The sequence below is a fragment of the Leptonychotes weddellii genome, chromosome 1 (genome assembly GCF_054177405.1).
Source record: "Leptonychotes weddellii isolate Sample4059 chromosome 1, ASM5417740v2, whole genome shotgun sequence".
NCBI classification, from domain to species: Eukaryota; Metazoa; Chordata; class Mammalia; order Carnivora; family Phocidae; genus Leptonychotes; species Leptonychotes weddellii.
In genome coordinates, this window is record NC_138369.1 from 118345289 (window position 1) to 118357411 (window position 12123).

General features: G+C 39.2%; 1 protein-coding gene across 2 annotated transcripts in view; it reads right to left on the reverse strand.

Moving 5' to 3' along the window:
• Positions 1-12123, reverse strand: part of PARL (presenilin associated rhomboid like) — a 47170-nt gene that overhangs the window by 1519 nt on the left and 33528 nt on the right. Inside the window, exons 7-9 of one of the 2 annotated variants that reach the window (XM_081830432.1) lie at positions 11126-11196; positions 1976-2077; positions 1739-1836 (exon numbers count right to left, since the gene is read on the reverse strand). In XM_081830432.1, coding sequence (XP_081686558.1) covers positions 1739-1836; positions 1976-2077; positions 11126-11196 — 271 coding nt within the window. The remainder of the gene's footprint in view (positions 1-1738; positions 1837-1975; positions 2078-11125; positions 11197-12123) is intronic. The other variant, XM_081830438.1, reaches the window with a different exon arrangement.

Here is a 12123-nt window from a genome sequence, read left to right on the forward strand (position 1 = left end):
GAGAGAGAGCATGAGAGGGGTGAGGGTCAGAGGGAGAAGCAGACTCCCCGCTGAGCAGGGAGCCCGATGCGGGACTCGATCCCGGGACTCCAGGATCATGACCTGAGCCAAAGGCAGTCGCTTAACCAACTGAGCCACCCAGGCGCCCAGGATCTAAGAGTATTAAATCAGTTCTTCGCTTGGGCACACAGCAAATATTCAATATATGTTAGTGATTACTACTGCAAAAGTACAAGGTGAGCGACACAGAGTCAAGGAAATATGCAGGAGGACACTAATGGAATCTTGACCATCAGTACCGATTTCTAAATCTTTAGCTTTATTAATTGAATTAAAGATGTTGGAAAAGATGAATTTTGGATATGACTGAGATCGAGTAAATGAAAGGAGTTGAAATTAGAAACAGCAAAGACAAAGGATTCCTTTGCCTTTCAGATCCTGTACTTTAAAATACATTTGATCCAATTATTTTCAGAATGGAAAAGGTCATCTAATTATAGTTCAGAAGAATAAAAACCTGCTGGGGAGAAGATCCTTTAAGTAGCCATGGGAGGATCCAGAGAGATACATTTAGAGTTCATAAAACAGAACCCTTTTTCCTAAGTCTTTGTTTCTCACGCTGTAATATCAGGTCAGTTTCTACTATTTATAATGTGCTGCTGTTAAAGCCAGAACTCACATATGCGATTCTTTAATCATCACTGAAAATTATAAATGGCATAATGGCATTTAGTTCCACCGCCTACTGGGCAAAACTGCTCCACTTAGAATAGATTTTTCTTCTTTTTTTAATTAAAAAACTTCAGTTTTCCATTGTCATGAAACAAAGTAAAAACCAAGTAAGTGCCACAAAAAGCAACATTTATGCAGGAAAAGATAGTCCAACAGGGGATCCAGTACATCATATAGACAATGACTCTGTTGAAGGGACTCTCATGGTCAGACAGGCTCCAAGAGTCCTGAGGAAGTTGTGACAGAGTCGCCCCAGCGCTACTACGTTTTAGGCAAAATACCATTGTGTGACGCACAAACGGAAGATCTTGTGAACACTATGCTATTGTACTCAATATGGTGTGATGGAGGTGGGAAGGACTTTGGATCTGGGTTTAAATCTTTGCTCTGCTCCTAGCTGTCTGACCTGGGGAAGATCACTTCTGAGCCTGTCTCCCCATCAGTAAAATTGAAGTAATAAGAGTAGAATGGAAACCACTAGCTCAAAGCCTGCCACCTAACAGATGCCCAGTAAGTGGTCAACACTGGTTTATGATCCCCAGCCTCCATTTATTCAGATAGCACACACCTGGACACTTGTCCCAGGCAGAGTGTCCACTCTGTGTCTGCCCAGCACTGGTGACAGCGAGGTGGGAGGTGAGTGGTGGCAGGAGAGAGCAGGGAAAGGAGAGGGCAGTGCACACTGTGGGTGGGGAACGGTATCCCAATAGGAGCCAGGAACCCTGACAGCTCCCGAGTTGCGGTGAGCGGAGGTGAACGGTAGGGTAAAGGCACAGCATCTCTACAAATGACTGAGGCTGGGGCAGGACTGCTCTTCTTCCCCTTCCACCTCACGTGGTGAAACTGGGCCAGGCCAAAGCCAACCATGTGCACGTTTTCTCGCCCCCCCCCCCCCAACTACCCCTGCTCCCATCCCAGAGTTAACGGCCTAGCTCTGCCTTCCTAAGGTGGGCGGGGGGAGAGGACCCAAGAAGGCAGCGTAGCAATCAGTTATGCTCAAACTTACATTCCAAAGAGCGCTCCCCCAAGATGTGCCGCATGATCAAAAAATTTCCATCCCAGGACCATTCCTGCTGTATCCATGGCAATAATGGCTTTTAGGGCCTGAAAGCCAGCAAAAGAGAACAGAACTGGTACAACTTTGATTCCTCCAGCATTGACATTTCTAATTTAAGGGCAAGAATTCAGTTAATGTAAAAATATCACTACTGTCCCCAGTACTTCACTTCATAAACATACTCACATTCCCTGCTGTGAATGTGAACATTGGAAGGAAGATAATGGCGAGCCTCCCTTCCGGGATCTTCGTGCAGACAGCAGCAAGCACGGTCATGATCGCGCCTGACTGCAAATGAACACACGCGAACACGTGAAACTCTCAATGTGCAAGTGTGCAGTGACTATAGTAATGCTTTTTCCACAAAATTTATAAGCCACACATTTCTAGGGTGAGCACAAAGCTTAAAAGCTTTCAGTTATTAACGTAGAAAATACCAGGCAAAGGGGCTGCAAGTCCACTGCACGGTAACCATCTGGACAGAACGAGATGTACAACCACCAGCATGTGAGTGCTTAATGAACTTCAGGGTTTCATTTAATGACTAAAAAGAAATTCTTAAATTTCCACAAAGCCACTTCACCCAGAGTGTGACATGAATTTGCCCAAAGAAACCCACATGCATGAACTTCTTCCAAGTATAATGCTTTATCTTAAAAAAAAAAAAAAAAAAAAATCACATGAAATTTGCACCCTACTTCATAATAAAACTAACCATTTTCTTTAAAACCTTTGAGCAAATGTTCTGCTCCAGGAAAGCATGCCATGTCTATCCCGTGGCTCTGCATGACCCACCCGTCACAGCATCCTCCCAGGGACACACATGCATCTGCCTGCCTGAGAAGCACTTCTCCCAACAACCTCATATTAGAGAATAAAAATCTAAATGTCAGGGTGCCTGGGGCTGGCTCAGTCAGTAAAGCATGCAACTCTTGATCTCAGGGTCGTGAGTTCAAGCCCCAGGTTGGGCCTAGAGTTTACTTTAAAAACAAAAACAAAAAACAAAAACAAAACCCTAAATGTCACAAGCTTATGATCAATAAGTCAACCATTTCTTGTTATAGTTGAAATTCTTGTTGTAGTTGAAATTATAATGGCTGTATTTTTTTTAAATCATGTGTTTTTCCCGGTTGCTATATAATCTTCATAACTTAAATGTATAATGGCTATGAAATATCTTCTGGATAAATAATGCTAATTTAACTAAACTCTTAATGGTAGACATGTTCCCACTTCCTCTAAATGGTAGAATACTTGAGAAATTAGATCATAATCCCTAGTTCACATTAAATCTCACAATAATCATTCATCCAAATACTTGAGGCCTACTTTGTATCAGGCACTATGTTAGATGGTGGGGGTATAGAGGGGAACAAAACCAGCAGTCCCTTCCTTAATGGAGCTTACAGAGGAGCAGAAGTAAAAACAAAATATGATCAGCTATGATGGGGAAGTAGGGCATACTATGGCAGCACGTGGAAGGGAGAGCTGATGTAAGCTCAGGGGTCGTAAGTGACATCAAATTTTGCATGGAAGCGTTACCAGGCATTGGCCAATCTTTAGAAGGGGAGGAGATGAGAAGAGTGTTCCAGGCAGAAAACCAGCTTGAACCAAGCCTGAAGATCAAAGAGTACAGTGAAGGGGAAAAATGCAAAGAAGCTGAGTGCAGCTGGAGGCCAAGGAGAGAGCAAAGGAGGCCAGCGCTTTAACTTCACTCTTCTTCTGCCAAAGTTCTCAGTTCTAGTCACTTATTAAAAATAATACAACTCTGGGGCACCTGGCTCACTCAGTTGGTAGAGCATGTGACTCAATCTTAGGGTTGAGTTCAAGCCCATGTTGGGTGTAGAGATTACTTAAAAGTCTTTAAAAAAATAAAAAATAAATATAATAAATAATAATAAAATTTCCATGAGGGACATTCTACAAAATATATTCCCACTATTCTTCAAAAGTATCAAGGTCATGAAAGACAAGGAAAGACCGAGAAACCATCACAGACTGGAGGATACTAAAAAGACATGATAATTAAATGCAATGTAGTATCCTGGAACAAAAAAAAAGAACATCGTGGGAAAATTGGAAATCCAAATATAGTCTGCAGTTTAACAATGCTTTACCAATGTTAATTTTTTAGTTTGGTAAGTTATGGTTATGGAAGATGTTAACATTAGGAAAAGCTAATGAGATGTACATCTTCACTCTTTTAACAACCATCAGAGCAAAAACTGATTCAAGGCAGAATAATCAATGGATGCTATTTAAGGGGGGTGAGGAGGGTGACAAACAAGAGATCCTGATACTTACATAAATCCCAAAAGCACCTTCTCACAAATTACACATTAATTTTAAAAGGTAAACAGTAGCTTTACAGTAGAGAAGCTGGATAACAACCAGTCAATAAATGGACAATAAGGGGCAAATGGGCATTATGTGTCTCCAGTTGTGGTACCCAAGGGCCTAACACCACTCGTGTAGCATTCCAACCAAAAAACACACCATCAGCATCTCATCATGAGGAAACAGACACACACAACTGATGGACATTCTATTAAATAACTGACCTGTATTGTTCAAAACTGTTAATGACATGGAAAAAAAAAAAAAAAAGCTGACCAAAAGCAACAAGTAGGACTACAACAAACCCAAAACCTTCTGTACAGCAAAGGAAACTATCAACAAAATGGAAAGGCAACCTTCCAAATGGGAGAAAATATTTGCAAATTATATCTGGTAAGGGATTAATTTCTGAAATAAAGAATTCATGTAACTCAATAGCAAAAAAACACGATCCAATTTAAAAAGGGCAGATCTGCAGACATTTTTCCAAAGACGACATTTAGATGGTCAGCAGACACATGAAAAGGTGCTCAATATCACTAATCATCAGGGAAATGCAAATCAAAATCACAATGAGGTGTCACCTCACACTTGTTAGAATGGCTATTATCAAAAAGAAAATAGTAAGTGTTGACAAGGATGTGGAGAAAAAGGAAACCTCATGCACCACTGATGGGACTGTAAATTGGTGCAACCACTACGGAAAACAGCATGGAAGTTCCTCAAAAAATTAAAAACAGAAGGGCACCTGGGTGGCTCAGTCAGTTGGTCATCTGACTCTTGATTTCAGCTCAGGTCATGATCTCAGGGTCTGGAGATCAAGCCCATTATGGGCTCCGTGCTTAGCACAGAGTCTGCTTAAGATTCTCTCTCTCTCTCTCTCTCTCCCTTTGCCCCTCCCCTTGCTCGTGCACTCTCTGTCTCAATAAATTATTAATTAAATCGTTTAAAAAATGTTTAAAAAAATTAAAAACAGAATTTTCATATGATCTAATAACTCCACTTCTGGGTATTTATCCAGAGACACTAACTCAAAAAGGTATATGCATCCCCATGTTCATACTAGAGTTATTTACAATAGCTAAGATAGGGAAACAACCTAAGTGTCCATCGATGAAGAAAACGTGGTGTGTACACACACACACACACACACACATTATTCAACCATTAAAAAGAAGGAAATCTTGGGGTGCCTGGGTGGCTTGGTCAGTTGGGCGTCTGACTCATGATTTCAGCTTGGGTCATGATCTCAGGGTTGTGAGATTGAGCCCTGTGCTGGGCTCTGGGCTTAGCATGGAATCTGCTTGGGATTCTCTCACTCTCCCTCTGCTCTGCCCCTCCCCTTACTCGTGCACGCTCTCTCTAAAATAACAAAATCATGAAGGAAGGAAGGAAGGAAGGAAGGAAGGAAGGAAGGAAACCTTGCCATTTGTGACAACATGGATTGACCTTAAGGGCATTATGTTAAGTGAAATAAGCCAGAGAAAGAAAAATACTGTATGATTTCACTTATGTATGGAATCTTAAAAAAACAAAAAGCAAGCTCATGTATGGAGAGAACAGACTGGTGGCTGCCAGAGTCTGGGATGTGGAGAGCCAAAATGGGTGAAGGGGGTCAAAGGGTACAAACTTCCAATTATAAAAGAGGTAAGTCATGGGGATGTAATGTACAGCATGGCAACCACAGTTAATATTACTGTGTTGCATATGTGAAAGTTACTGAGAGAACAGATGTTAAAAGTTCTTATGGCAAGGAAAAATATGTGTAACTATAAATGGTAACAGACTTACTCTTAACTATGTTAACTAGAATTACTGTGGTGATCATTTTGCAATATATACAAATATCAAATCATTATGTTGTACACTGAAACTACTATGTTATGTCAATTATACTTCAATTAAAAAAAAAAAAAAAAGGGCTGCGGAAGGAAATGTTCCAGCTTTTAGAAGACCAGAGCGACATAACCACTAAATGCAATACATGATCTTAGAGGGGGAAAAAATAGCTACTAGACATTACTGGGACAACTGACAGAGACTGGAATATGTTCTATAAATGAAGTTAAAGTATTGTATCAATACTAAATTTCCTGAATTTGATAACTGAACTGTGGAAAGATACAAGAATATTCATATTCTTAGAAATATACACTGAAGTATTTAGGGGTAAAAGGGCATGATATATGCAACCTACTTGCAAACAGTTCAGAAAAAATAGTATGTGTATATATAGAGAAAATGGTAGTGAAATGTGGCAAAATGTTAAAAACTGGTGACTGTGGTTCAAGAGTCTTTTGCAGTTCTTTTCAAAGTGAAACACAGACTTAAATGTAAAACGTACACTGATTATGTACTTGCAATTAAGATGTGCATATAATTTTTTGTTTCATAAGTAAATTTTCATAAATAATTCTTTATCCATATAATCTTCATAACATATCATTGTTCACATGTGTGACTTTTTTTGCACGATGAATTTTAAATGAATTTGCTCTAAGGGGCTTTGTGTTTCCACAAGCTAGTGAGTACAGCTAAAAACCCTGGCATTACATGTAAAACAAACATGTAAAACTAAGAAGACTCTAAAAGGCTGAGAGAAGAAAGCAGACCAGCAAGGAACCCTGGGATCCAAGGAATGACACAGTGGTGAGTCCCGTGGGTTTTGGCCTCACATAACTCAGACTTGGCTCTGGAGAATCTCATCACCTGGAAACATCAAAGAACTGAGACAAAATGGGTCCATCCCCACACCCTAAAATGCTCTCTGTAGCCAAAGGACCAAGAAAGGGTAGCCTAGCAAGACAATCAACTTTTAGATAATAACCACTCTACACCAGCCAAACAAAAGAACTAGCTGCGGCCCAGTCCCCATCAACAAAGGCTGAGGGGAGAGCCTAGACTTCTACCCTTGCAGACTGCAACCCGGCATCCTAATACTGTCGACAGGGTAGTGTCAGTGGAAGTCATGTGGGCAGCAGTAACAAGGCCCTGTTCCTCCTAGCCAGGAGAGGTCTACAAGGAGACTGAACTCCCAGAACTCCCAGTCCTGCCCTTTAGTAACAAGAGCCCTATCCCCTAGGTGTCAAAGGAGGCTGAGTAGGAAACCTGGACTACTTCCACCTCACCAGACACTAATGGTCAACACATCCCTTCCCCTCATCAGAGCAGTGTCAGGGGGCAGCCTGATAAAACAATAGATTTAAGTAAGATTCAAAGTCTCATAATATCCAATGTTCAGGTTTCATTTAAAAATCACTCACCATACCAAGAACCAGAAAAATCTCAAGTTGAATGAGAAAAGACAAGAGACCCCAACAAGATGATACAGATATTGTCTGACAAACATTTTGGTTTTTTTTAAGAATTTATTTGAGAGAGAGAGAGAGCATGCGAGCGTGCAAGCAGGGGTGGGCGGGGGGTGGCAAAGGAAGAGGATCTCAAGCAGACTCCCCGCTGAGCGCAGAGCCACTCGGGGCTTGATCCCATCCCATGAGATCATGACCTGAGCCAAAACAAGAGTCAGCTGCCCAACCGACTGAGCCACTCAGGCGCCCTGTCTGACAAACATTTTTAAACAGCAATTATAAAAACGCTTTAATGAGCAATTACAAACATGCTTGAAATGAGTGAAAAATAGCACAGAAATAGAAAAGCTCAAAGAAACAGAAGACACCATGAACAATGTAAACTTTAGAACTGAAAAATATAGTACCCTAAATAAAAACAATCAATGGGCTAAGGCAGAATGGAAAGGACAAAGAAAATAATTAGTGAACTTGAAACAGAATAGCAATTACCCAGTCTGGACAACAGAAAGACAAGACTGAAAAAAATTAACCAAATTTCAGGGACCCATGAAATTATAAGTGATCTAACATCATGTCATCAGAGTTCCAGAGGAGGGAGGAAGAGTGAGGATGAAAAAGTATTTGAAATAGTAATGGCTGAAAATTTCCAAAAGACAAACTCTAGATTCAAGAAGCTAAGCAAACCCCAAACAAGATTAACACAAAGATATCCATGATAAGACAGGGTCAAACTTCTGAAAACTCAAGACAAAGAAAAAAATCTTCAAAGAGATCAGCAACATCTTACCTATAGGCAAAAAGCTATTTGAACAACAAAGGATTTCTCTTCAGAGACTGTGGAGGCCAAAAAGAAGTGGCACAATATTTTTCGTGTGCCAAAAGAAATGTCAGCCTGGAATTTTTTATCCAGTGAAAATATCCTTCAGAAATGAAGGGGCAGACATTCTCAAAGAAAAACCTAAGAGAATTTATCACTAGCAGACCTACCTAAAAGATTGGCTAAAGGAAATTCCTTCAATAAAAAGAAAATGATAGATGGAAGAAATCTTGAAACATCAGGGCAGAAGAACAATGGAAAAAGTAAAAATTATGCATAAATACAGTAGTTTTCTCCTCCCTTGGAATTTTCTAAATGATGCTTAGTGGTTGAAGCACATATAACAACAACAGTGGCCAATATTCTAAATGTACGCAGAGGAAATATTTAAGGCAATTATAATTTGAGGAAGATACAGGGATGAAAATGGAGGTAAGGTTTACTTCACTCAACCACCACCAGCACACTGTGATAAGTGATGTGTGTGTGTGTGTGTGTGTGTGTGTATACATAGTCATGTATATATGTTGCAATACCTAGAGCAGCCACTAAGAAAGTTATACAAAGAGATACACTCCAAACACTACAAACAAATCAAAATGGAATTCCAAATCTGTTCTAGTGACCATTTTATTTTACTTGCAACCCTGTAGGAAGAGACTAGATACTTTCCTAATTTAGCAGAGAATTCACTTTATATACAGATTAAATCAGTGATACTTTAATCAATGAAGTTACAGTAAGTTATCATAATGTTGGTGAGCAAATTTGGCCTGTGATAAGCTATAACATCAAGTAAAAAAAATTCCTCTAAAATTTTAACAAATGCTGTTTCCTACAACGAACATTTTATTGATATTTGCCATCTCAAGATTAAGGGTCACATTTCACAGACAATAAACTTTTGAAAAGCACACTAGAGAAAAGCTTCCTACCAATAACTACTAAAAAACAATTTTTAAGTGAGATTCAGAACACACAGAGCTCTAGCTAAACAAAACCCTTACCAAAATGCAGTCAGTATTCTTGCTCCCTAGTGCCAATATGTTAATTGACAAAACAAAACTTTGTCAATAGTATTTTTTTTCCAGCTTTCTCATTAAAAATGCCATTATTCCTGGCGATTTTGTTTTCTTTAATTACTGGGGACAATAATTTTATCCTGACATGGCTCTACAGAATTTTTTTTTATTCTTATGTTAATCCCCATACATTACATCATTAGTTTTAGATGAAGAGCTCTACAGAATTTTGATGACTAACAGGAACTCCACAATTCTTAGTACATGCTCCTTATTATGCTAAGCATTCTAAACACACCTGCACTGAAGATCCAAAAGAGAGGTGTTATCCCCGTTTTATATAGAGAAGCTGAAGTTCAAAGAGGTTCAGTAATATATGTTCTAGAAATCACAAGTTCACAAGTAAGTGACAGACCTGGAATTCAAACCAGTCTAATTCCAAATATCATATGCCACACTCTTTTCATCTTGGATTTCAGTTTCTTATTTGTAAAATGAGAATAACACTTGTCTGAGGGCACATCAAAATGCCCTCCCGGGGCACCTGGGTGGCTGAGTTAGTTGGGCACCCGACTCTTGATTTCAGCTCAAGTCATGATCTTGGGGTTGTGGGATTAAGCCCGTGTCAGGCTTTGCACTCACTAAAAAGTCTGCTTGAGGATTCTCCCCCTCCGCCCCCCTTGCTCTCTTTTTCCAAAGTAAATAAATAAATCTTAAAAAAAAAAAAAAAAAAAGCCCTCCCAGATCCCCTCAGTTAATGAGAAATGTCTCCTCACTCTGAGGACACCCAAACTCCTCTAGAGATCACTCAGCCCTTTTGGTGTGTATAATGTTTTTTCCCCAACCAAAGTCAGAGTCCATTTATGATTCACCCCAGTGGTCTTCACTGCCTTCACATAACAGATGCTTAGTTGGTGACTGAGGTAAAGGATAGGATTTGAAATATGTAAATTATACCAGCACCAAATTTTATATATAAAACATTCCATGCAGGGAAAAAGGGGTGCTTAAGAAATCAAGTAGGTGATAGGAGAAGATCTAGGTCTCACTGAGAAATTAAGTACACACAAATCTGAGGAACACACACATTATGGGATGATTACGTAAGAATTATTTTTCTAAAAATGAACCTTCAAGAAGTTTCTTTAAATATGAAATCCCCTATATGAATGCATTTAAGTGATTTGCACTTAAATACGTACAAAATGAATGTGTAGTCTTTAAAAAAATGTTATGCAAAGATTTCTATATGCCTAGAAATCTGCCATTAAACTCAAAAAACACATTTGCACTTTTTTGTTTTTTGTATTTTTGTTTTTAAGCATCCAGAACATAACGCCTAAAGACCGGAATTGTGATCATCTTGCTCACTGGCTGTATCCCCAGTCTCTAGTACAGTACCTACTAGTCTAATCTGCGTAGCAGACACTCAAATAGTGACTAAACAGAAGGATATAGTACCAGAATCAAATCTGTAATTATTTTCAATTTTCCAATGCTAGATTAGGCTCTCTGGTTTTGGGGATTGGACATCCAACTGTTCTGACTACTCTTGATTTGTACTTTTCCAGTAAGTATATATAAATGACCAACAGTTAAAAGCTATGGCCTGGAGTTTACAAGGCTCTACAAACGTATGAATTCTAAATTAGATACAGATTAGTTAGTAGTATTGTTTCAAATGTTAATTTCCTGGCTTTAATAATTTTACTGTGGTTCTGTACTTAACAGTAGGGTAAAGGGTATATAGAAGTCATTGTAATAATTATGCAACTTTTCTGTAAGCCTAAAATTATGTCAAAATGAAGTTAAAAACTAAATTAAGAAAATTTACATTAGAAATACTTACTGCACCAAGTGATGGTCCATATCTTCCTGTGGCGACTTTACATACATAACTGACAAAATTGGAAATAACACCTGGGAAATAAGTCACATTTTGATAATTTTAGTGAAGTATAAAAATGGTTTCCATTTCTGATCTCCACCCCACAGAGACTAACAGTGTCGGATTTCTGCCTGGGTCAGTACAACGTGCAGGCATGAATACCTATCACTTCAGATATTTGTAAGAAAAAGTTTGACCAACTGTACAACTTACTTACTGAATGACATAAGGTCATTCACTTTACTTCTCAGTTCTCATTTTTCTCATCTATAACATGAAAGAGACTAGTTCCAAACCCACCAACTGTCTGGGAATCCTCTGGGCTACACTCCAAACACTAAAATCAGATTCTCTGGAGTGGGACCAGGGAATCTATATTTTACTCAGCTTGCCAAGTGACTCTGCTGCAGATCTAGACTAGATGATCTTTTACAAGTCCCTTTGGCTCCAATGTTATCTAAGCTGAATATGGCTCATTTTTAAAACAACTTCCTAGAGAGCAGGAATTAATGGCACCTGAAAAAGACCCGTTTGTACCTACAACAATACAACTAGTGCTTGGGGAAAGAACTATACACTTCTGTCACAGGCCAAAGATGTTGCTCAGTTTCTAGTTTTGAGGGACCAGATGCATGGATATTTGATTAAAACTGATTAAAATCAGCACCCATTCTGGGCCTTGTGGTAGACGCTTCTATTTAATCCTTTCTACAACCCCTTGTCATGAGAGAGTATCATTATCCTCAGAGAGGTGTATAGTCTTTTCTGCAACATCACACAGCGAGTAGCAGAAATAGGATCTAATAAAACTAGGTCTTCTGACTTCAGGCTCTCAAGTGCTTTTTTTCACACTACAGTATGATTCCCAGATATACTGTTTTTTATTTTTTAAAAGATTTTATTTATTTGTGAGAGTGCATGAGTGGGGGAGAGAGCATGGGCGGGGGGAGGCACAGAGG